The sequence below is a fragment of the Lampetra fluviatilis genome, chromosome 65, assembly GCF_964198595.1.
Source record: "Lampetra fluviatilis chromosome 65, kcLamFluv1.1, whole genome shotgun sequence".
NCBI classification, from domain to species: Eukaryota; Metazoa; Chordata; class Hyperoartia; order Petromyzontiformes; family Petromyzontidae; genus Lampetra; species Lampetra fluviatilis.
The window spans coordinates 3,096,559-3,120,961 of record NC_136339.1 but is presented as its reverse complement, the minus strand read 5'-3'; the positions used below and the strand labels follow the sequence as shown (position 1 = coordinate 3,120,961).

The window sequence follows — 24,403 nt, the reverse complement described above, 5'->3', positions numbered from 1 at the left end:
CCTGGTCAAGGCCTATGATACCATCAGTAGGCCTGGGCTCTGGGTTGTTCTTCGTGCTTTCGGAGTCCCTGACCCTCTGCTCACGATCATTAAGGACCTTCATGATGGTGAGCGGGCCCGGGTAAAACTACGTGGCCGGGAGTCGGAGCCATTCCCTGTTCACTTTGGGGTGTGACAGGGATGTCCTCTGGCTCCCACATTAATTAACATTTCGACCACGTAGTTTGTGAAGCTTTCAATAGCTGTACCGGGGAAATTTGGTACATATACAATGGGAGGCTGATCGATAAACAGGCGCGGCACGGGCTAGAGAAGAGATGGAGTGACGTGGTACAGGAGGACGTGGAGCTGAGTGGACTTGCCGATGACTCGTACCAGCGGTGTCAAGATCGGCCTCAGTGGAGGAGGCTCGTGAAGGACGCTACTGGGCAGTTGGAGGCAGTCGCCCTCCCACAACAACGGAGGGCGGAGGAGCGACGCTCACAACGAGCGGAGCGCCGGGTGGCTAAAGCACAGCAAGTTGGCACAGTAGGGGGCACAGGTGGTGCATCAGCCAGTCATCTCGGTCATCTCAGCCAGTCGACCCGTGGCACCTGCTGGATCAGCCCCGTGACCTCCTGCTAGCGGGCTTTCGACACTTCACGTGGCCTCAACGTGCACCTAGCCTGGCACAAGCGCCGTGGTGACGTCACCGCCACTTAGTGGCGAATGGCGGTTGTTGATGTGGTGGTGTGCGTGGTGTGTGATCGTGGTGGGTGTTGTGTGGAGGATCTTCCGGAGAGGTGATAATGGCCTGTCTGTCACAACAGTCGTGGCAAATATGAGCTCATCTCCCACCTACAGAACCTTCCCCGCCCCTTGCCCACACACACACACACCCACACACCCCACCCACACATCCTCACTCACCCACACACACCCACATCCACACACACCCACACACTCACACACACCCCCACCCACACACACCCCACCCACATCCCCACCCAACCAACCACACACCCACCCACCCACACATCCCCACCCAACCAACCACACACCCACCCACACACTCACTCACCCACAATACACCCACCCAACCACCCACCCAACCACCCACACACCCACCCACACACCCACCCACACACACCCACACCCACCCACACATCCTCACCCAACCACACACCCACACACCCACCGACCCACCACCACGCCACCACCACCCCCATCATTCGGCCACTTTTCTTAAAACGCCGCAAGCTATTTTAGGTTATTTTTATCTTCTGCTGCCATAAATTCCCACGTGATGATGCTGATGCTGCCGCTGCTGCTGCTGGTCCGCCGCTTAGTTGAGCTATCGTCTGTGCAAACCGTGTCGCTTCGAGAGAAAAAACAAGTATAACCCGTAAAAACTAAGTTTTTCACTATAAATCCTTTATATGCGTGGCGGCTAGAGTCCTCTCGTCCTCTGGCTTGAGATGGCTGCCACCTATGGGTCAGATGATTGCCTGCCACCATTAAGCAATTGGTAATTACATATAATATTTTAGTCCTAAAAAGTGTAACATTTTGAAAAAAATTTTCACGAACATTCATTGTCACGCACAACGAGTCTGTGTGCAAAATGTCAGCTCGATTGGATCACGGGAAGTGGGTTAAAAAATGACCGAAAGATTTGCACGGTCGTAAGCAAGCAAGCAAGCGAACTTAATATAAAGGATTTAAAAACTACTTCAAATATGCTCAGTGGGCTTCATCCGCTAAAACGAAAACTAAAAATTTGCGTAGCTTTTATTGCACATTCATTTCCGAGCGATTTGTTTACCTTTACGATTATGTGCCCTCCTATCGTTTTGTTTTCGAGTCGTTTGTTGTTGTTAACGCTCAGACCAGCCCCGACTGGATATCCGCGGGCAAAGAGCTTCATGGCTCTCCAGCTTTCGGCCGTCTGGAACGCTCTTTCCTGCCGATATGACAAATCACTGGGAAACGAAGCACGTTGAAAGGCATCGTATAGGTTGACAAAATCACTTCTTTTGAACTGATTTTTGTGTTTAGTTTGTTAACCCTCCCCGCCCCGCCCATTCCGATTAGCACGGATGGCTACATGCGGTGCGCGAACGAAGTTCAACGTGCAAACAGACAACCTCCTCACCCATCAAACCTTCCCACCCACCCACTCACCCACCCAACCGACCTACCTATCAACCTACCTACCAACCTACCTATTAACCAAACCACCTACCCAACCACCCACCTACCCACCCACCTACCCAACCACCCACCCAACGACCTACCTATCAACCTACCTACCAACCTACCTATTAACCAAACCACCTACCCAACCACCCACCTACCCACCCACCTACCCAACCACCCACCTACCCAACCACCCACCTACCCACCCACCTACCCAACCACCCCGTTCACTCGCTTACCCGCAATCCGTCAACAGCAGCAGCAGCAACACGCAGTGATCTCAAGCGCCCGTTCATGTCACGACGATGGTGGTGGCGATGTCGGTGGTGGCGATGGTGGTGGCGATGTCGGTGGTCGCGTTGGTGGTGGCGGTGGCAATGGCGGTGGCTTAGGTAGTGGTGGCGATGGTGGTGGCGGTGGTGGCGGTGGCAGCGATGGTGGCGGTGGCAATGGCTTAGGTAGAGTGGTGGCGATGGTGGTGACGATGGTGGTGGCGGTGGCAGCGATGGTGGCGGTGGCAATGGCTTAGGTAGTGGTGGCGATGGTGGTGACGATGGTGGTGGTGGCGGCGGCGATGGTGGGGCGATGGTGGCAATGTCGCTGGCTTAGGTAGTGGTGGCAATGGTGGTGACGATGGTGACGTAGGCGCCGATGGTGCTGGTGGCGTTGGCAGCACGAAACGCGCAGGGGGAGAACGGGGGGGTAAGAGAAGAGAAGAAAAGCGACAAACACAACCCCCCCACGAAGGTCTGGCCGGCGATGATCCCCGCACGAGTTTCGCGGCCGGCAGTCCCAGCGGGCTCGAGATCCGCGTCGCGCGTCGCGCCGCTAGTCCACTCACTCGGGGACACCGTGTCGGTGCCGTGAAGCAGAGGGAGGGGAGGGAGGGAGGGAGGTAAAACATCGCATTATCAATTTGAGTGTCTAAACAGGGACGTGATTTATGAAACTGGGAGACCGGCCAAAAGTCGGTCCGAACCTGCCGCTTGCTGCTGCTGCCGCTGCTGCTGCTGTGCATGGGAATTGCGTGGGGCATGCAGCGGGGAGGGGGCGGTGGTGGAAGCAGATCTCATTGCTATTCCGTCATATTTCACGGATATCTTTCGAGAGCAAGCCGCTGCCTGCGCTGCAGACCCGGGCCTACAAGCTCGTTCATCAGCAGCAACAACTCTCTCTCTCTACCCATGGGCTCCTCTCTCCATTACCACCTCCCAACAACTTCGATTCCCCAGGTGGCTGGACCGCACACCCCCCCCCCCCCGTCCACACGACACCGCAATCGGGGTAATTGCGGACGCGGCTTTGGCGTGCTGTGTCGCAAAGTTGCGGGCGGAGAAGTTTCGGTCGTGGGGATTTTGACAAAACCACCGGCTCCGGTCGCAGGGAGATGATGACGGGCAAAGCCGGGCGGTCGTTAAAGCAGAGGATGAGCTTTCGATTTAAAGCTTTCGTGACTGCAGGGATTCATCTTCTTGGTTCTTTCGGTAAAGTCACGTAGAAGGGAAGGAATAAAATAATAAAAATAAAACATAATAAAATAATAAAAATAAAACATAATAAAATAATAAAAATAAAACAATAACATTTCGATTTAAAGCTTTCGTGACTGCAGGGATTCATCTTCTTGGTTCTTTCGGTAAAGTCGCGTAGAAAGAATTTAATAAAATAATAAAAATAAAACATAATAAAATCATTCTCACGACGTTTCGGCCGCAACGCAAGCAGCCGTCTTCAGGTGAAGACCAGGTCTGTCGGGGAGACAGAATAATTCTCACGTCGTGAGAATTATTTTATAATGTTTTATTTTTATTATTTTATTATGTTTTATTTTTTTATTATTTTATTACTTCCCTTCTACGTGACTTTACCGAAAGAACCAAGAAGATGAATCCCTGCAGTCACGAAAGAAGCTTTAAATCGAAATTTTATTGTTTTATTTTTATTATTTTATTATGTTTTATTTTTATTATTTTATTATGTTTTATTTTTATTATTTTATTATGTTTTATTTTTATTATTTTATTATTTTTATTATTTTATTACGTTTTATTTTTTATTTTATTAAATTCTTTCTACGTGACTTTACCGAAAGAACCAAGAAGACAGAGGATGAGCGTTGGACTTTGACGGCTGGTGAGGATTGGAGATGATGAAGGACCCGAAGATCCCAAAGATGTATCTTCCACAAAGCTCATTAAACTATTTCGTGTTTTCCATTTCCTTGAAGTGGAGCGCTGCGTTCGTAACGATTTCGAAACCGTTCAAACTCATTAAAACTTACAAAGTAAAACTAAACTTTTTTGTTTGTTTGTTTCGCTTGGTGAGGCCCCCACTGGGCTACGTGGATCTTAAATTTCGATTTAACGGTTTCGTGACTGCAGGGATTCACATTCTTGGTTCTTTCGGTAAAGTCACGTAGAATGGAAATAATAAAATAATAAAAATAAAACATAACAAAATAATAAAAATAAAACATAATGAAATTATAAAAATAAAACATAATAAAATAATAAAAAATAAAACAATAAAATAATTAAAATAAAACAATAACATTTCGATTTAAAGCTTTCGTGACTGCAGGGATTCATCTTCTTGGTTCTTTCGCTAAAGTCACGTAGAAGGGAAATATTAAAATACTAAAAAAATCAAACAATAAAATTCTCACGACCTTTTCGATTGCAACACAAGCAATCGTCATCAGGTGTGAAAATCACAGCAAGTAAATTTGAGAAAAAAAAACGCCACTTGTTTCAAATTTTCTGTGGTTTTCACAACCTGATGATGATTGATTGTGTTGCAGTCGAAACGTCGTGAGAATTTTATTGTTTTATATTTTTATTATTTTATTATTTCCCTTCTACGTGACTTTAGCGAAAGAACCAAGATGTAGATCTTGTTTCAGAAGCCACCTGGCCATCACGAACGATAGCTCACACGAAGTGGCCCACCATCATCACCATCATCATCACCACCATCATCACCACTATCATCATCACCACTATCATCATCACCACCATCATCACCACCATCATCACCACCATCATCATCACCACCATCATCATCATCACCATCATCATCACCACCATCATCATCATCATCACCATCATCCCCACCATCATCACCACCATCATCACCACCACCATCATCATCATCACCATCATCACCACCATCATCACCATCATCATCACCACCATCATCATCACCATCATCATCATCATCATTACCACCACCATCATCACCATCATCATCATCATCATTACCACCATCATCATCACCATCATCACCATCATCATCATCACCACCATTATCATCACCACCATCATCATCACCATCATCATCACCATCCCCACCATCATCACCATCATCATCATCCCCACCATCATCACCATCATCATCACCACCACCATCATCACCACCATCATCACCATCATCATCATCACCATCATCATCATCACCATCATCATCACCATCATCACCACCATCATCACCACCATCATCACCACCATCATCATCACCACCATCATCATCATCATCATCACCATCATCCCCACCATCATCACCATCATCATCATCATCACCACCACCATCATCACCATCATCATCACCATCATCACCATCATCATCACCATCATCACCATCATCATCACCATCATCATCACCATCATCACCACCATCATCACCACCACCATCATCATTACCATCATTACCATCATCACCATCATCATCACAACCATCACCACCATCATCATCACAACCATCACCACCATCATCATCACAACCATCACCACCATCATCATCACCATCATCATCACCATCATCATCATCACCATCATCATCACCATTATCATCATCATCACAAAGTTGGAAAATGTAATACTGGTAGGAACCTCTGGTTACACCAGCCCACAGGGGGATTGTTGTGTCCGTCCGTCGTGCAGTGAGGGGCTGGGTGGGGAAGGAGGGGAAGGTAGGGAGGGGCTGGGTGGGGAGGGAGGGGAGGGTAGGGAGGGGCTGGGTGGGGAGGGAGGGGAGGGTAGGGAGGGGCTGGGTGGGGGGTGGGAGGGGTGGGGCTGGGTGGATAGGGGAGGGTGGGGAAGAGAGGGTGGGGCTGGGTGGGGAGGGGCTGGGTGGGGAGGGTGGGGGTGGGAGGGGTGGGGAGGATGGGGCTGGGTGGGGGGTGGGAGGGAGGGGTGGGGCTGGGTTGGGAGAGGCTGGGTGGGGAGGGTGGGGCTGGGTGGGGGGTGGGAGGGGTGTGGCTGGGTGGGGAGGGGCTGCTCACCCCGTGGTGCCCTTATAAAACTCAACGTTCAACCTACTCACGCCGGCTTGTGCCCGCCCTCACAGTCGGGCATATTTGCGGAATACACCACGCCGCCGTTGACCCTGCAGGCCATTGACCGAGCAACCCAACGTGTTCCTACCAGCTCCCTCCCCCTGTCATGTGTTTAGCGGCGGCCAAAATCCCCAATCGCGTGACGTCGATTTTGAACGCCGAAGGGGAAAAAGCGGAGCGTCCCCCGGACAAAAAGAATTCCACGCGACCACGGAGAGAAAGAGACGCAAACTCCAACTACGCAAACTAAAATATAGATTTTTTTTTATTTTAACCGGGTAAAGCCCCGCTTTGGGCTACGTAGATCTTGTTCCAGAAGCGATATAGTGGATTATCGTCATCATCATCGTCATCATCGTCACGTTGGAAATTTTGTAGCGGGCTAATACTCGAAACGCGTGACGTACATTCTAAATGTGGATGGGAAAAAAGCGGAGGAACCGGGAGAGAGATCCACGCGACCACGAGGGAGGGAGAGACACGCAAACTCCAAATATACAGCAGCAGGCGTCAGGGTAGTGATCGAACCCACGACCTCCTGTGTACCAGGCGAGGTAGTCAACATCTCCTAGCCACCGTGATGATGATGATGAGAGAGAGACACGCAAACTGCACATGTAGAGCAGGCATCGTCAGGGTAGTGATCGAACCCACGACCTCCTGTGTACCAGGCGAGGTAGTCAACATCTCCACGGGGAGAGAGAGACACGCAAACTCCAAATACACAGCAGCAGGCGTCGTCAGGGGTTGGGATCGAAGCCACGACCTCTTGCAATACCAGGCGCTAGGGAAGTTAACATCTGTGTGTCTATGTTGTGTGTGTCTCTCTCTGTGTCTGTCTCTTCCTGCTTGTGTGTCTGTCTGTGTGTCTCTGTGTCTGTCTCTCTCTCTCTCTGCGTGTCTATGTGTGAGTCTGTCTCTCTGTGTCTCTGTGTCTCTCTCTCTGTGTGTCTCTCTCTGTGTGTCTGTGTCTCTCTCTCTGCTTGTGTGTCTGTGTGTCTATGTTGTGCGTCTCTCTGACTGTGTGTCTCTGTGTCTCTCTCTCTGTGTGTGTCTGTGTTGTCTCTCTCTCTCTCTGCTTGTGTGTCTATGTGTGAGTCTGTCTCTGCGTTGTCTCTCTCTGCTTGTGTCTGTCTGTGTGTCTATGTTGTGTGTCTCTCTGACTGTGTGTCTCTCTCTCTGTGTGTCTGTGTCTCTCTCTCTGCTTGTGTGTCTGTGTGCCTATGTTGTGTGTCTTTCTCTGTGTCTCTCTGTGTTGTCGCTCTCTGCTTGTGTGTCTGTGTGTTGTCTCTCTCTGTGTGTCTGTCTGTGTGTCTATGTTGTGTGTCTCTCTCTGTGTCTCTCTCTCTCTGTGTGTCTCTCTCTCTGCTTGTGTGTCTGTCTGTATGTCTATGTTGTGTGTCTCTCTCTGTGTCTCTCTGTGTGTCTCTGTGTGTCTCTCTCTCTGCTTGTGTGTCTGTCTGTGTGTCTATGTTGTGTGTCTCTCTCTGTGTGTCTCTCTCTCTGTGTGTCTCTGTGTGTCTCTCTCTCTGCTTGTGTGTCTGTCTGTGTGTCTATGTTGTGTGTCTCTCTCTGTGTGTCTCTGTGTTGTCTCTCTGTGTGTCTGTCTGTGTCTCTGTGTGTCTATGTTGTGTGTCTCTCTGTGTCTCTGTGTGTGTCTCTCTCTGTGTGTCTCTGTGTGTCTCTCTCTCTCTGCTTGTGTGTCTGTCTGTGTGTCTATGTTGTGTGTCTCTCTCTCTGTGTGTCTGTGTTCTCTCTCTGTGTCTCTATGTGTGTCTCTGTGTGTCTCTCTCTCTCTGCGTGTGTGTCTGTCTGCGTGTCTCCGTGTCCGTGTTTTGTCTCTCTCTCTCAAATGTAGTTCTACCTGATGACCGGTCGCTTGTGTTGCAATCGAAACGTCGCATTCTATTATTTCATTTATTTTCTTCCCGTGACTTTACCGAAAGAACGAAAGAGCCATTCGTGCAGTCATGAAAGCTTCAAATCAAGAAGGCAATTGCTCTTCTTGGTTCTTTCGGTAAAGTCACGTAGAAGGGAAGTAATAAAATAATAAAAATAAAACATAATAAAATAAAAATAAAATTATTTTATTATGTTTTATTTTTATTATTTTATTATTTCCCTTCTACGTGACTTTACCGAAAGAACCAAGAAGATGAATCCCTGCAGTCACGAAAGCTTTAAATCAAGAAGGCAATTGCTGTTTTTTTTTTCACGACTACGTAGATCTCTTTCGGAAGCGACCACTGGCTATCACAAAAACGACAACTCAACTAAGTGGGCTCGTCATCATCATCATCATCACCACCAGGAAATGCACATCAGCCAAATACTCGAAACACGTGGAGGGGAAAAAAAACGGAGCCCCCCCCTCCCACCCCGGAGAAAAATAGGGTCGGAGATCGGATCACCCCCTACCCATTCACCCGCTCACTAATGCACCCACCCACCCGCCCGGACACACTCGGTCACGCATTCGTACGGCGTTTTTAAGTCGACACACTCGCACACTCACTTAGCCAGTCACCCACTCACTCAATCATCCACGCCTGTGAGTGGTGTTACACCGATACACTCACCCGCTCGCTCATCCACCCAAAGCTTTTGCGTCGTGTCAAATCAACACACGCTCACCTACTCATCATCCCACTCACTCGCCCAATCCACTCACTCTCTCACTCACTCATCCACGCCTTTGGATGTAAGATACACACCGATAAGACTCACACACCCACAGCTTTTGCGTGGTGTCAAATCAACACGCTCACCTACTCATTATCCCACTCACCCACCCCACCTACACACTCGCTCACCCACCCACTCACCCACTCGCTTACCCACCCACTCACTTACTCACCCACCCACCGACTCACTTACCCACTCACTCACCCACCCACCCACCGACTCACTTACCCACCCACTCACTCACCCACTCACTTACCCACCCACTCCACCTACACACTCACTCACCCAGTCACTCACTCACTCGCTTACCCACTCACTCACTTACTCACCCACCCACCGACTCACTTACCCACTCACTCACCCACCCACCCACCGACTCACTTACCCACCCACTCACTCACCCACTCACTTACCCACCCACCCACTCCACCTACACACTCACTCACCCAGTCACTCACTCACTCGCTTACCCACCCACCCACTCCACCTACACACTCACTCACCCAGTCACTCACTCACTCGCTTACCCACCCACTCACTTACTCACCCACCCACCGACTCACTTACCCACCCACTCACTCACCCACCCACCGACTCACTTACCCACCCACTCACTCACCCACTCACTTACCCACCCACCCACTCCACCTACACACTCACTCACTCACCCAGTCACTCACTCACTCACTCATCCACACCTTTGGATGGGGTAACACCGATATACTCACCCACCCACCTACACACTCGCTCACCCACCCATATACACACTCGCTCACCCACCCACCCACTCGCTCACCCACCCACCCACTCGCTCACCCACCCATATACACACACGCTCACCCACCCACCCACTCGCTCACCCACCCACCCACTCGCTCACCCACCCATATACACACTCGCTCACCCACCCACCCACTCGCTCACCCACCCACCCACTCGCTCACCCACCCATATACACACTCGCTCACCCACCCACCCACTCGCTCACCCACCCACCCACTCGCTCACCCACCCATATACACACTCGCTCACCCACCCATATACACACTCGCTCACCCACCCACCCACTCGCTCACCCACCCATATACACACTCGCTCACCCACCCATATACACACTCGCTCACCCACCCACCCACTCGCTCACCCACCCACCTACACACTCGCTCACCCACCCACATACACACTCGCTCACCCACCCACCCACTCGCTCACCCACCCATATACACACTCGCTCACCCACCCACTCGCTCACCCACCCACCCATATACACACTCGCTCACCCACCCACCCACTCGCTCACCCACCCACCTACACACTCGCTCACCCACCCACATACACACTCGCTCACCCACCCACCCACTCGCTCACCCACCCACCCACTCGCTCACCCACCCACCCACCCACTCGCTCACCCACCCACCCACCCACTCGCTCACCCACCCACCCACCCACCCGCTCGCTCACCCACCCACCCACCCACTCGCTCACCCACCCACCCACTCACTCACCCACCCACCCACCCACTCACCCACCCACTTACCCACCCACCCACCCACTTACCCACCCACCCACTCACTTACCCACCCACCCAGCCACTTACCCACCCACCCACTCACTTACCCACCCACCCACCCACTTACCCACCCACCCACTCACTTACCCACCCACCCACTTACCTACCCACCCACTCACTTACCCACCCACCCACCCACCCCTTTGACGTGCTAGGGAAATCTACCCGTGCCTAGCCGGCTCGCTCTACTCCCATTGCTAACGAGAGCGCTTTGCTCATCGTTTTGACAGAATCAAGAGTGGCATTCGAATTAGACGGTGCAGTCGCGACTGGGGATTGAATGATGCGAGTGAGGTGGGTGGGGGGGGGGGGGGGGGCGAGGAGGGATGGGGGGGGGGGGCTCGAGAGCGAGGGGGGAAGATGCGAAAGCACGTCCGTTGAAACGTATCAAAATTAATTGGCGAGGTTGCTTTGTCACTGTTGTTGTTGTTGTTGTTGTTGACAATTTGCGGTGAATGGTGGGGGGGGGGGGTGGTGACAGTGGGGGGGTGGGTGGGACCTCCTGTGTTCTGTGAAACGTCTCTTGGAGAAGCGCCGACTTTGTCTTCGTGCGAGAAAGGAGGAAGAAACAGAAATGGCGAAGAAAACCGCGGGAAACAAAAATCCATCGATGTTAAAAGCGGCTCAACGGCCGTGATTCTGATGATAAATATTGTCATTGTGGCCGTTTACGTTTCGCTATATATACACGTGTGTGTGTGTGTGTGTCTGCGTACACGTACACACGTACACACACGTACGCACACGTAAGTACACACGTACGCACACACGTACGTATGTACACGTATGCACACGTACGTATGTCCACGTACACACACGTACGTACACGTACACACGTACGTACACGTACACACGTACGTACACGCATACGTATGTACACGTACGTATGTACACGTACGTATGTACACGTACACATGTACACACGTACGTATGTACACGTACGTATGTACACGTACACATGTACACACATACGTATGTACACGTACACATGTACACGTACGTATGTACACGTACACATGTACACACATACGTATGTACACGTACACACACGTATGTACACGTACACACACGTACACACGTACGTATGCACACGTACGTATGTCCACGTACACACACGTACGTACACGTACACACGTACGTACACACATACGTATGTACACGTACACATGTACACACGTACGTACAATGCTCCCGCAGGCTTCACGAAGCAATGTAGTCCCGGGAGCTACAAGCGCGGAGGGGGGGGGGGGCGTGGTGGGCGGGCAGGGGAGGGAACCCAATCATTAACGTTAGATTACAACCAATCTAACTTTGCTTGTATCAATGTTTTTCTTCTTTAAACGTTTAACTGTAAAACATCAGCAATGCCCCCTGCTGCAAACTCGACCTGCCACTCGTTAGGAGGGGGGGGGGGGGGGCAGGCGGGGCCCCTCCCCTCCCTCCCTCCCTCCCACCACCACCCTCTCGACCTCTCCCCAAAGATGAGAAGAGCGTGCGTGCGTGTGTGTGTGCGTACGAGCGTGCGTGTGTGTGCGTACGAGCGTGTGTGTGCGCGTACGAGCGTGTGTGTGTGTGCACGTACGAGCGTGTGTGTGTGCGCGTACGAGTGTGTGTGTGTGTGCGTACGAGCGCGTGTGTGTGCGCGTACGAGTGTGTGTGTGCGCGTACGAGTGTGTGTGTGTGTGCGTACGAGCGCGTGTGTGTGCGCGTACGAGCGCGTGTGTGTGCGCGTACGAGCGTGTGTGTGTGCGCGCGTACGAGCGTGTGTGTGCGCGCGTACGAGCGCGTGTGTGTGCGCGTACGAGCGCGTGTGTGTGCGCGTACGAGCGTGTGTGTGCGCGCGTACGAGCGTGTGTGTGCGCGCGTACGAGCGTGTGTGTGTGTGCGTACGAGCGTGTGTGTGCGCGTACGAGCGTGTGTGTGTGCGCGTACGAGCGCGTGTGTGTGCGCGTACGAGCGTGTGTGTGTGCGCGCGTACGAGCGTGTGTGTGCGCGCGTACGAGCGTGTGTGTGTGCGCGTACGAGCGTGTGTGTGTGCGCGCGTACGAGCGTGTGTGTGTGCGCGTACGAGCGTGTGTGTGTGCGCGTACGAGCGTGTGTGTGTGTGCGTACGAGCGTGTGTGTGCGCGCGTACGAGCGTGTGTGTGTGCGCGTACGAGCGTGTGTGTGTGCGCGCGTACGAGCGTGTGTGTGTGCGCGTACGAGCGTGTGTGTGTGCGCGTACGAGCGTGTGTGTGCGCGCGTACGAGCGTGTGTGTGTGCGCGTACGAGCGTGTGTGTGTGTGCGTACGAGCGTGTGTGTGTGCGCGTACGAGCGTGTGTGTGTGTGCGTACGAGCGTGTGTGTGTGTGCGTACGAGCGTGTGTGTGTGTGCGTACGAGCGTGTGTGTGTGTGCGTACGAGCGTGTGTGTGTGTGTGTGTGCGTACGAGCGTGTGTGTGCGCGCGTACGAGCGTGTGTGTGCGCGCGTACGAGCGTGTGTGTGTGCGCGTACGAGCGTGTGTGTGTGCGCGCGTACGAGCGTGTGTGTGTGCGCGTACGAGCGTGTGTGTGTGCGCGTACGAGCGTGTGTGTGTGCGCGCGTACGAGCGTGTGTGTGCGCGCGTACGAGCGTGTGTGTGTGCGCGTACGAGCGTGTGTGTGTGCGCGCGTACGAGCGTGTGTGTGTGCGCGTACGAGCGTGTGTGTGTGCGCGTACGAGCGTGTGTGTGTGCGCGCGTACGAGCGTGTGTGTGTGCGCGTACGAGCGTGTGTGTGTGTGCGTACGAGCGTGTGTGTGCGCGTACGAGCGTGTGTGTGCGCGCGTACGAGCGTGTGTGTGTGCGCGTACGAGCGTGTGTGTGTGCGCGTACGAGCGTGTGTGTGTGCGCGCGTACGAGCGTGTGTGTGTGTGCGCGTACGAGCGTGTGTGTGCGCGCGTACGAGCGTGTGTGTGTGCGCGCGTACGAGCGTGTGTGTGTGCGCGTACGAGCGTGTGTGTGTGCGCGTACGAGCGTGTGTGTGTGCGCGTACGAGCGTGCGTGTGTGTGTGCGCGTACGAGCGTGTGTGTGCGCGCGTACGAGCGTGTGTGTGTGCGCGTACGAGCGTGCGTGTGTGTGTGTGCGTACGAGCGTGTGTGTGCGCGCGTACGAGCGTGTGTGTGTGCGCGTACGAGCGTGTGTGTGTGTGCGTACGAGCGCGTGTGTGTGCGCGTACGAGCGTGTGTGTGTGCGCGTACGAGCGTGTGTGTGCGCGTACGAGCGTGTGTGTGTGCGCGTACGAGCGTGTGTGTGTGTGCGTACGAGCGCGTGTGTGTGCGCGTACGAGCGTGTGTGTGTGCGCGTACGAGCGTGTGTGTGCGCGTACGAGCGTGTGTGTGTGCGCGCGTACGAGCGTGTGTGTGCGCGCGTACGAGCGTGTGTGTGTGCGCGTACGAGCGTGTGTGTGTGCGCGTACGAGCGTGTGTGTGTGCGCGTACGAGCGTGCGTGTGTGTGTGTGCGTACGAGCGCGTGTGTGTGCGCGTACGAGCGTGTGTGTGTGCGCGTACGAGCGTGTGTGTGTGCGCGTACGAGCGTGTGTGTGCGCGTACGAGCGTGTGTGTGTGTGCGCGTACGAGCGTGTGTGTGTGCGCGTACGAGCGTGTGTGTGTGTGCGTACGAGCGTGTGTGTGTGTGCGCGTACGAGCGTGTGTGTGTGCGCGTACGAGCGTGTGTGTGCGCGTACGAGCGTGTGTGTGTGTGCGCGTACGAGCGTGTGTGTGTGTGTGTGCGTACGAGCGCGTGTGTGTGTGTGTGCGCGTACGAGCGCGTGTGTGTGTGTGTGTGCGTACGAGCGTGTGTGTGTGCGTACGAGCGTGTGTGTGTGTGCGCGTACGAGCGCGTGTGTGTGTGTGTGTGCGTACGAGCGCGTGTGTGTGTGTGTGTGCGTACGAGCGTGTGTGTGTGTGTGTGTGCGTACGAGCGCGTGTGTGTGTGTGTGCGCGTACGAGCGCGTGTGTGTGTGTGTGTGCGTACGAGCGCGTGTGTGTGTGTGTGTGCGTACGAGCGTGTGTGTGTGTGTGTGTGCGTACGAGCGTGTGTGTGTGTGTGTGCGTACGAGCGTGTGTGTGTGCGTACGAGCGTGTGTGTGTGTGTGCGTACGAGCGCGTGTGTGTGTGTGTGTGCGTACGAGCGTGTGTGTGTGTGTGTGTGCGTACGAGCGTGTGTGTGTGTGTGTGTGCGTACGAGCGTGTGTGTGTGTGTGTGCGCGTACGAGCGTGTGTGTGTGTGTGTGCGTACGAGCGCGTGTGTGTGTGTGTGCGCGTACGAGCGTGTGTGTGTGTGTGTGTGCGTACGAGCGTGTGTGTGTGTGTGTGTGCGTACGAGCGTGTGTGTGTGTGTGTGCGTACGAGCGTGTGTGTGTGTGTGTGTGTGTGTACGAGCGTGTGTGTGTGTGTGTGTGCGTACGAGCGTGTGTGTGTGTGTGTGTGCGTACGAGCGTGTGTGTGCGCGTACGAGCGCGTGTGTGCGCGTACGAGCGCGTGTGTGTGCGCGTACGAGCGTGCGTGTGCGTGTGTGCGCGTACGAGCGTGTGTGTGTGTGTGTGTGCGTACGAGCGTGTGTGTGTGTGTGTGTGCGTACGAGCGTGTGTGTGTGTGTGTGCGCGTACGAGCGTGTGTGTGTGTGTGTGCGTACGAGCGTGTGTGTGCGCGTACGAGCGCGTGTGTGTGCGCGTACGAGCGTGCGTGTGCGTGTGTGCGCGTACGAGCGTGTGTGTGTGTGCGTACGAGCGTGTGTGTGTGCGCGTACGAGCGTGTGTGTGTGCGCGTACGAGCGTGTGTGTGTGTGTGTGTGCGTACGAGCGTGTGTGTGTGCGCGTACGAGCGTGTGTGTGTGTGTGTGTGCGTACGAGCGTGTGTGTGCGCGTACGAGCGTGTGTGTGTGTGTGTGCGTACGAGCGTGTGTGTGTGTGTGTGTGCGTACGAGCGTGTGTGTGTGTGCGTACGAGCGTGTGTGTGTGTGTGTGTGCGTACGAGCGTGTGTGTGTGTGTGTGCGTACGAGCGTGTGTGTGTGTGTGTGTGCGTACGAGCGTGTGTGTGTGTGCGTACGAGCGTGTGTGTGTGTGTGTGTGCGTACGAGCGTGTGTGTGTGCGCGTACGAGCGTGTGTGTGTGCGCGTACGAGCGTGTGTGTGTGTGTGTGTGCGTACGAGCGTGTGTGTGTGCGCGTACGAGCGCGTGTGTGTGCGCGTACGAGCGTGTGTGTGTGTGCGTACGAGCGTGTGTGTGTGCGCGTACGAGCGTGTGTGTGTGCGTACGAGCGTGTGTGTGTGCGCGTACGAGCGTGTGTGTGTGCGCGTACGAGCGTGTGCGTGTGTGTGTGTGCGTACGAGCGCGTGTGTGTGTGCGTACGAGCGTGTGTGTGTGTGTGCGCGTACGAGCGCGTGTGTGTGTGCGTACGAGCGTGTGTGTGTGTGTGTGCGTACGAGCGTGTGTGTGTGCGCGTACGAGCGCGTGTGTGTGTGCGTACGAGCGTGTGTGTGTGTGTGCGCGTACGAGCGTGTGCGTGTGTGTGTGTGCGTACGAGCGTGTGTGTGTGTGTGCGCGTACGAGCGTGTGCGTGTGTGTGCGCGCGTACGAGCGTGTGTGTGTGTGCGCGTACGAGCGCGTGTGTGTGCGCGTACGAGCGTGTGTGTGTGTGTGCGTACGAGCGTGTGTGTGCGCGTACGAGCGCGTGTGTGTGTGCGCGTACGAGCGTGTGTGTGTGTGCGTACGAGCGCGTGTGTGTGTGTGTGCGCGTACGAGCGTGTGTGTGTGTGCGTACGAGCGTGTGTGTGTGTGTGTGTGCGTACGAGCGCGTGTGTGTGTGTGTGTGCGTACGAGCGTGTGTGTGTGTGTGTGTGCGTACGAGCGTGTGTGTGTGTGTGTGTGCGTACGAGCGTGTGTGTGTGTGTGTGTGCGTACGAGCGTGTGTGTGTGTGTGTGCGCGTACGAGCGCGTGTGTGTGTGCGTACGAGCGTGTGTGTGTGTGTGTGTGCGTACGAGCGTGTGTGTGTGCGCGCGTACGAGCGCGTGTGTGTGTGCGCGTACGAGCGTGTGTGTGTGTGTGCGCGTACGAGCGCGTGTGTGTGTGTGCGCGTACGAGCGTGTGTGTGTGTGTGCGTACGAGCGTGTGTGTGCGCGCGTACGAGCGTGTGTGTGTGTGTGCGCGTACGAGCGTGTGTGTGTGTGCGCGTACGAGCGTGTGTGTGTGTGTGCGTACGAGCGCGTGTGTGTGTGCGTACGAGCGTGTGTGTGTGTGTGTGCGTACGAGCGTGTGTGTGTGTGCGCGTACGAGCGTGTGTGTGTGTGTGCGTACGAGCGCGTGTGTGTGTGCGTACGAGCGTGTGTGTGTGTGTGTGTGCGTACGAGCGTGTGTGTGTGTGTGTGCGTACGAGCGTGTGTGTGTGCGCGTACGAGCGTGTGTGTGCGCGCGTACGAGCGTGTGTGTGTGTGTGTGCGTACGAGCGTGTGTGTGTGCGCGTACGAGCGTGTGTGTGTGTGTGTGCGTACGAGCGTGTGTGTGTGCGCGTACGAGCGTGTGTGTGTGTGTGCGCGTACGAGCGCGTGTGTGTGTGTGCGTACGAGCGTGTGTGTGTGTGCGTACGAGCGTGTGTGTGTGTGTGTGTGCGTACGAGCGCGTGTGTGTGTGTGTGTGCGTACGAGCGTGTGTGTGTGTGTGTGCGTACGAGCGTGTGTGTGTGTGTGTGTGCGTACGAGCGTGTGTGTGTGTGTGTGTGCGTACGAGCGTGTGTGTGTGTGTGTGTGCGTACGAGCGCGTGTGTGTGTGTGTGTGCGTACGAGCGTGTGTGTGTGTGTGTGTGCGTACGAGCGTGTGTGTGTGTGTGTGCGCGTACGAGCGTGTGTGTGTGTGTGCGCGTACGAGCGTGTGTGTGCGCGCGTACGAGCGTGTGTGTGCGCGCGTACGAGCGTGTGTGTGTGTGTGCGCGTACGAGCGTGTGTGTGCGCGCGTACGAGCGTGTGTGCGCGCGTACGAGCGCGTGTGTGTGTGTGCGCGCGTACGAGCGTGTGTGTGCGCGCGTACGAGCGTGTGTGTGTGTGTGCGCGTACGAGCGTGTGTGTGTGTGTGCGCGTACGAGCGTGTGTGTGCGCGCGTACGAGCGTGTGTGCGCGCGTACGAGCGCGTGTGTGTGTGTGCGCGCGTACGAGCGTGTGTGTGCGCGCGTACGAGCGTGTGTGTGTGCGCGTACGAGCGCGTGTGTGTGTGTGTGCGTACGAGCGTGTGTGTGTGCGCGTACGAGCGCGTGTGTGTGTGCGTACGAGCGTGTGTGTGTGCGCGTACGAGCGCGTGTGTGTGTGCGTACGAGCGTGTGTGTGTGCGCGTACGAGCGTGTGTGTGTGCGCGTACGAGCGCGTGTGTGTGTGCGTACGAGCGTGTGTGTGTGCGCGTACGAGCGTGTGTGTGTGCGCGTACGAGCGTGTGTGTGTGCGCGTACGAGCGTGTGTGTGTGTGCGTACGAGCGTGTGTGTGTGTGCGTACGAGCGTGTGTGTGTGTGCGTACGAGCGTGTGTGTGTGCGCGTACGAGCGTGTGTGTGTGCGCGTACGAGCGTGTGTGTGTGCGCGTACGAGCGTGTGTGTGTGCGCGTACGAGCGTGTGTGTGTGTGCGTACGAGCGTGTGTGTGTGCGCGTACGAGCGTGTGTGTGTGCGCGTACGAGCGTGTGTGTGTGTGCGTACGAGCGTGTGTGTGTGTGCGCGTACGAGCGTGTGTGTGTGCGCGTACGAGCGCGTGTGCGCGTACGAGCGTGTGTGTGTGTGCGCGTACGAGCGTGTGTGTGTGTGCGTACGAGCGTGTGTGTGTGTGCGCGTACGAGCGCGTGTGTGTGCGCGTACGAGCGTGTGTGTGTGTGCGTACGAGCGTGTGTGTGTGTGTGTGTGTGCGTACGAGCGTGTGTGTGTGTGCGCGTACGAGCGTGTGTGTGTGTGCGTACGAGCGTGTGTGTGTGTGTGTGTGCGTACGAGCGTGTGTGTGTGTGTGTGTGCGTACGAGCGTGTGTGTGTGTGCGCGTACGAGCGTGTGTGTGTGTGCGTACGAGCGTGTGTGTGTGTGTGTGTGCGTACGAGCGTGTGTGTGTGTGCGCGTACGAGCGTGTGTGTGTGCGCGTACGAGCGTGTGTCCGTACGTATGCGTACGAGCTGTGCGTGTGCGGTGCGGTGTGTACGTGCGCGTGCGTGCTTGCGTGCGTACGCGTGCCTGTGTGTGTGCATGCGTGTGTGTGCGTGCGTGTGCGTGCGTGTGTGTGTGTACGCGTGTGTACGTGTGTGAGTGTGTAGTGTCCGCTACTGCCCTGGACTGGACACCATCACGGTGATGCCGTTCTGCTGTAAGTGCGCACGGAGCATCGAGTTCTTGTTCCGGAGCTCTTCCACCTGTGGGGCGACAGGGCGGCAACCAGCAAACGGGTCAACAACGAAGCAGCAGCAACAACGACGCAGCAGCAACAACAACAACGCAGCAGCAACAACAACAACGCAGCAGCAACAACAACAACGCAGCAGCAACAACAACGACGCAGCAGCAACAACGACGCAGCAGCAACAACAACAACGCAGCAGCAACAACGACGCAGCAGCAACAACAACAACGCAGCAGCAACAACAACAACGCAGCAGCAACAACAACAACGCAGCAGCAACAACAACGACGCAGCAGCAACAACGACGCAGCAGCAACAACAACAACGCAGCAGCAACAACGACGCAGCAGCAACAACAACAACGCAGCAGCAACAACAACAACGCAGCAGCAACAACAACAACGCAGCAGCAACAACAACGACGCAGCAGCAACAACGACGCAGCAACAACAACGACGCAGCAACAACAACAACGCAGCAGCAACAACAACGACGCAGCAGCAACAACGACGCAGCAGCAACAACGACGCAGCAACAACAACGACGCAGCAGCAACAACGACGCAGCAGCAACAACGACGCAGCAGCAACAACGACGCAGCAGCAACAACGACGCAGCAGCAACAACGACGCAGCAGCAACAACGACGCAGCAGCAACAACGACGCAGCAGCAACAACGACGCAGCAGCAACAACGACGCAGCAGCAACAACGACGCAGCAGCAACAACGACGCAGCAGCAACAACGACGCAGCAGCAACAACAACGCAGCAGCAACAACGACGCAGCAGCAACAACAACGCAGCAACAACAACTACGCAGCAACAACAACGACGCAGCAGCAACAACGACGCAGCAGCAACAACGACGCAGCAACAACAACGACGCAGCAGCAACAACGACGCAGCAACAACAACGACGCAGCAACAACAACGACGCAGCAACAACAACGACGCAGCAGCAACAACGACGCAGCAGCAACAACGACGCAGCAGCAACAACGACGCAGCAGCAACAACGACGCAGCAACAACAACGACGCAGCAGCAACAACGACGCAGCAACAACAACGACGCAGCAACAACAACGACGCAGCAACAACAACGACGCAGCAACAACAACGACGCAGCAGCAACAACGACGCAGCAGCAACAACGACGCAGCAGCAACAACGACGCAGCAGCAACAACGACGCAGCAGCAACAACGACGCAGCAGCAACAACAACGCAGCAGCAACAACGACGCAGCAGCAACAACGACGCAGCAGCAACAACAACGCAGCAGCAACAACGACGCAGCAACAACAACGACGCAGCAACAACAACGACGCAGCAGCAACAACGACGCAGCAACAACAACGACGCAGCAGCAACAACGACGCAGCAACAACAACGACGCAGCAACAACAACGACGCAGCAACAACAACGACGCAGCAGCAACAACGACGAAGCAGCAACAACGACGCAGCAGCAACAACGACGCAGCAACAACAACGACGCAGCAACAACAACGACGCAGCAACAACAACGACGCAGCAACAACAACGACGCAGCAGCAACAACGACGAAGCAGCAACAACGACGCAGCAGCAACAACGACGCAGCAACAACAACGACGCAGCAACAACAACGACGCAGCAGCAACAACGACGCAGCAGCAACAACGACGCAGCAACAACAACGACGCAGCAACAACAACGACGCAGCAACAACAACGACGCAGCAACAACAACGACGCAGCAGCAACAACGACGAAGCAGCAACAACGACGCAGCAGCAACAACGACGCAGCAACAACAACGACGCAGCAACAACAACGACGCAGCAGCAACAACGACGCAGCAGCAACAACGACGCAGCAGCAACAACGATGGGCAGTTGAGTCAACATTGCAACCATAGACTCAACACACGTCACGTTGTTGCGTTACGTTGTTGCGTTACGTTGTTACGTTGTTGCGGTGTTGCGTCACGTTGTTGCGTTACGTTGTTGCGTTACGTTGTTACGTTGTTGCGGTGTTGCGTCACGTTGTTGCGTTACGTTGTTGCGTTACGTTGTTGCGGTGTTGCGTTACGTTGTTGCGTTACGTTGTTGCGTTACGTTGTTGCGTTACGTTGTTGAGTCACGTTGTTGAGTCACGTTGTTGCGTTACGTTGTTGGGTCACGTTGTTGCGTTACGTTGTTGCGTTATGTTGTTGCGTTACGTTGTTGCGTTACGTTGTTGCGTTACGTTGCTGCGTTACGTTGCTGCGTTACGTTGCTGCGTCACGTTGCTGCGTCACGTTGCTGCGTCACGTTGCTGCGTCACGTTGCTGCGTCACGTTGCTGCGTCACGTTGCTGCGTCACGTTGCTGCGTCACGTTGCTGCGTCACGTTGCTGCGTCACGTTGCTGCGTCACGTTGCTGCGTCACGTTGCTGCGTCACGTTGCTGCGTCACGTTGCTGCGTCACGTTGCTGCGTCACGTTGCTGCGTCACGTTGTTGCGTTACTGCGTTACGTTGTTGCGTTGCGTTACGTTGTTGCGTTACGTTGTTGCGTTACGTTGTTGCGTTGCGTTGTTGCGTGCGTTGCATTGTTGAGTTACGTTGTTGCGTTGCTGCGTTACATTGCTGCGTTACGTTGCTGCGTTACGTTGTTACGTTGTTGCATTACGTTGTTGCGTTACGTTGTTACGTTGTTGCGTTACGTTGTTGCGTTGCGTTGCTGCGTTACATTGCTGCGTTACGTTGTTGCGTTACGTTGTTACGTTGTTGCATTACGTTGTTGCGTTACGTTGTTACGTTGTTGCGTTACGTTGTTGCATTACGTTGTTACGTTGTTGCATTACGTTGTTACGTTACGTTGTTGCGTGCGTTGCATTGTTGAGTTACGTTGTTACGTTGTTACGTCGTTACGTTGCTGCGTTACGTTGTTACGTTGTTGCATTACGTTGTTACGTTGTTACGTTGTTGCGTTACGTTGTTACGTTGTTGCGTTACGTTGTTACGTTGTTACGTTGTTGCGTTACGTTGTTACGTTGTTGCGTTACGTTGTTACGTCGTTACGTTGCTGCGTTACGTTGTTACGTTGTTCCATTACGTTGTTGCGTTACGTTGTTGCGTTACGTTGTTACGTTGTTCCATTACGTTGTTGCGTTACGTTGTTACGTTGTTGCATTACGTTGTTGCGTTACGTTGTTGCGTTGTTGCGTTACGTTGTTGCGTTACGTTGTTACGTTGTTGCGTTACGTTGTTACGTTGTTGCGTTACGTTGTTGCATTACGTTGTTACGTTGTTGCGTTACGTTGTTACGTTGTTACGTCGTTACGTTGCTGCGTTACGTTGTTGCGTTACGTTGTTACGTTGTTACGTCGTTACGTTGCTGCATTACGTTGTTGCGTTACGTTGTTGCGTGCGTTGCATTGTTGAGTTACGTTGTTACGTTGTTACGTTGTTACGTCGTTACGTTGCTGCGTTACGTTGTTGCGTTACGTTGTTACGTTGTTGCATTACGTTGTTGCGTTGCGTTGTTGCATTACGTTGTTGCATTACGTTGTTACGTTGTTGCATTACGTTGTTGCGTTGTTACGTTGTTGCATTACGTTGTTGCGTTACGTTGTTACGTTGTTGCATTACGTTGTTGCGTTGCGTTGTTGCGTTACGTTGTTGCGTTACGTTGTTGTGTTACGTTGTTACGTTGTTGCATTACGTTGCTGCGTTACGTTGTTACGTTGTTACGTTGTTGCGTTACGTTGTTGCGTTACGTTGTTACGTTGTTGCATTACGTTGTTGCGTTACGTTGTTACGTTGTTGCATTACGTTGTTGCGTTGCGTTGTTGCGTTACGTTGTTGCGTTACGTTGTTGTGTTACGTTGTTACGTTGTTGCATTACGTTGTTGCGTTACGTTGTTGCGTTACGTTGTTGCGTTGTTGCGTTACGTTGTTGCGTGCGTTGCATTGTTGAGTTACGTTGTTACGTTGTTACGTTGTTGCGTTACGTTGTTACGTTGTTGCGTTGTTGCGTTGTTGCGTTGTTGCGTTGTTACGTTGTTACGTTGTTGCGTTGTTGCGTTGTTGCGTTGTTACGTTGTTACGTTGTTACGTTGTTGCGTTGTTGCGTTGTTGCGTTGTTGCGTTGTTGCGTTGTTACGTTGTTACGTTGTTGCGTTGTTACGTTGTTGCGTTGTTGCGTTGTTGCGTTGTTGCGTTACGTTGTTGCGTTGTTACGTTGTTACGTTGTTACGTTGTTGCATTACGTTGTTGCGTTGTTGCGTTACGTTGTTGCGTTACGTTGTTGTGTTACGTTGTTACGTTGTTGCATTACGTTGTTGCGTTACGTTGTTGCGTTACGTTGTTGCGTTGTTGCGTTGTTGCGTTGTTGCGTTACGTTGTTGCGTTGTTACGTTGTTACGTTGTTACGTTGTTGCATTACGTTGTTGCGTTACGTTGTTGCGTTACGTTGTTGCGTTGTTGCGTTGTTGCGTTGTTGCGTTACGTTGTTGCGTTGTTACGTTGTTACGTTGTTACGTTGTTGCATTACGTTGTTGCGTTACGTTGTTGCGTTACGTTGTTGCGTTGTTGCGTTGTTGCGTTGTTGCGTTACGTTGTTGCGTTGTTGCGTTACGTTGTTGCGTTACGTTGTTGCATGTGTTGCGTGTGTTGCGTGCGCCGCGTGTGTCACCTGTTGGCGGAGGAGCTCGTTGTCCATGTGGAGGCGTTCCGTCTCCTTGATGTTGTCCACCAGCTGCTGCTGCGTCTGCCGCAGCTCCTGGATGTAGTCGCAGGCCTTGGACAGGATGCCGCCCTTGCTCTGCTCCTCAACGTTCGCACACACACGGGAGCCGGCACGGGGGAGAACCTGAACACCACCGCCACCACCATCACCACCATCACCACCACCACCACCACCACCATCACCACCACCACCACCACCACCTTGCTCTGCTCCTCAACGTTCGCACACACACGGGAGCCGGCACGGGGGAGAACCTGAACACCACCGCCACCACCATCACCACCATCACCACCACCACCATCACCACCACCACCACCACCATCACCACCACCACCACCACCACCTTGCTCTGCTCCTCAACGTTCGCACACACACGGGAGCCGGCACGGGGGAGAACCTGAACACCACCGCCACCACCATCACCACCATCACCACCACCACCATCACCACCACCACCACCACCATCACCACCACCACCACCACCACCTTGCTCTGCTCCTCAACGTTCGCACACACACGGGAGCCGGCACGGGGGAGAACCTGAA

General features: G+C 54.3%; 1 protein-coding gene across 1 annotated transcript in view; it reads right to left on the bottom strand.

Moving 5' to 3' along the window:
- Positions 1-18,856: 18,856 nt before the first annotated feature.
- Positions 18,857-24,403, bottom strand: part of LOC144952017 (upstream stimulatory factor 2-like) — a 54,958-nt gene continuing 49,411 nt past the window's right edge. Inside the window, exons 7-8 of the mRNA XM_078882407.1 lie at positions 23,805-23,939; positions 18,857-19,158 (exon numbers count right to left, since the gene is read on the bottom strand). Of these exons, the coding sequence (XP_078738533.1) occupies positions 19,069-19,158; positions 23,805-23,939 (225 nt within the window). The 3' untranslated portion in view covers positions 18,857-19,068. The remainder of the gene's footprint in view (positions 19,159-23,804; positions 23,940-24,403) is intronic.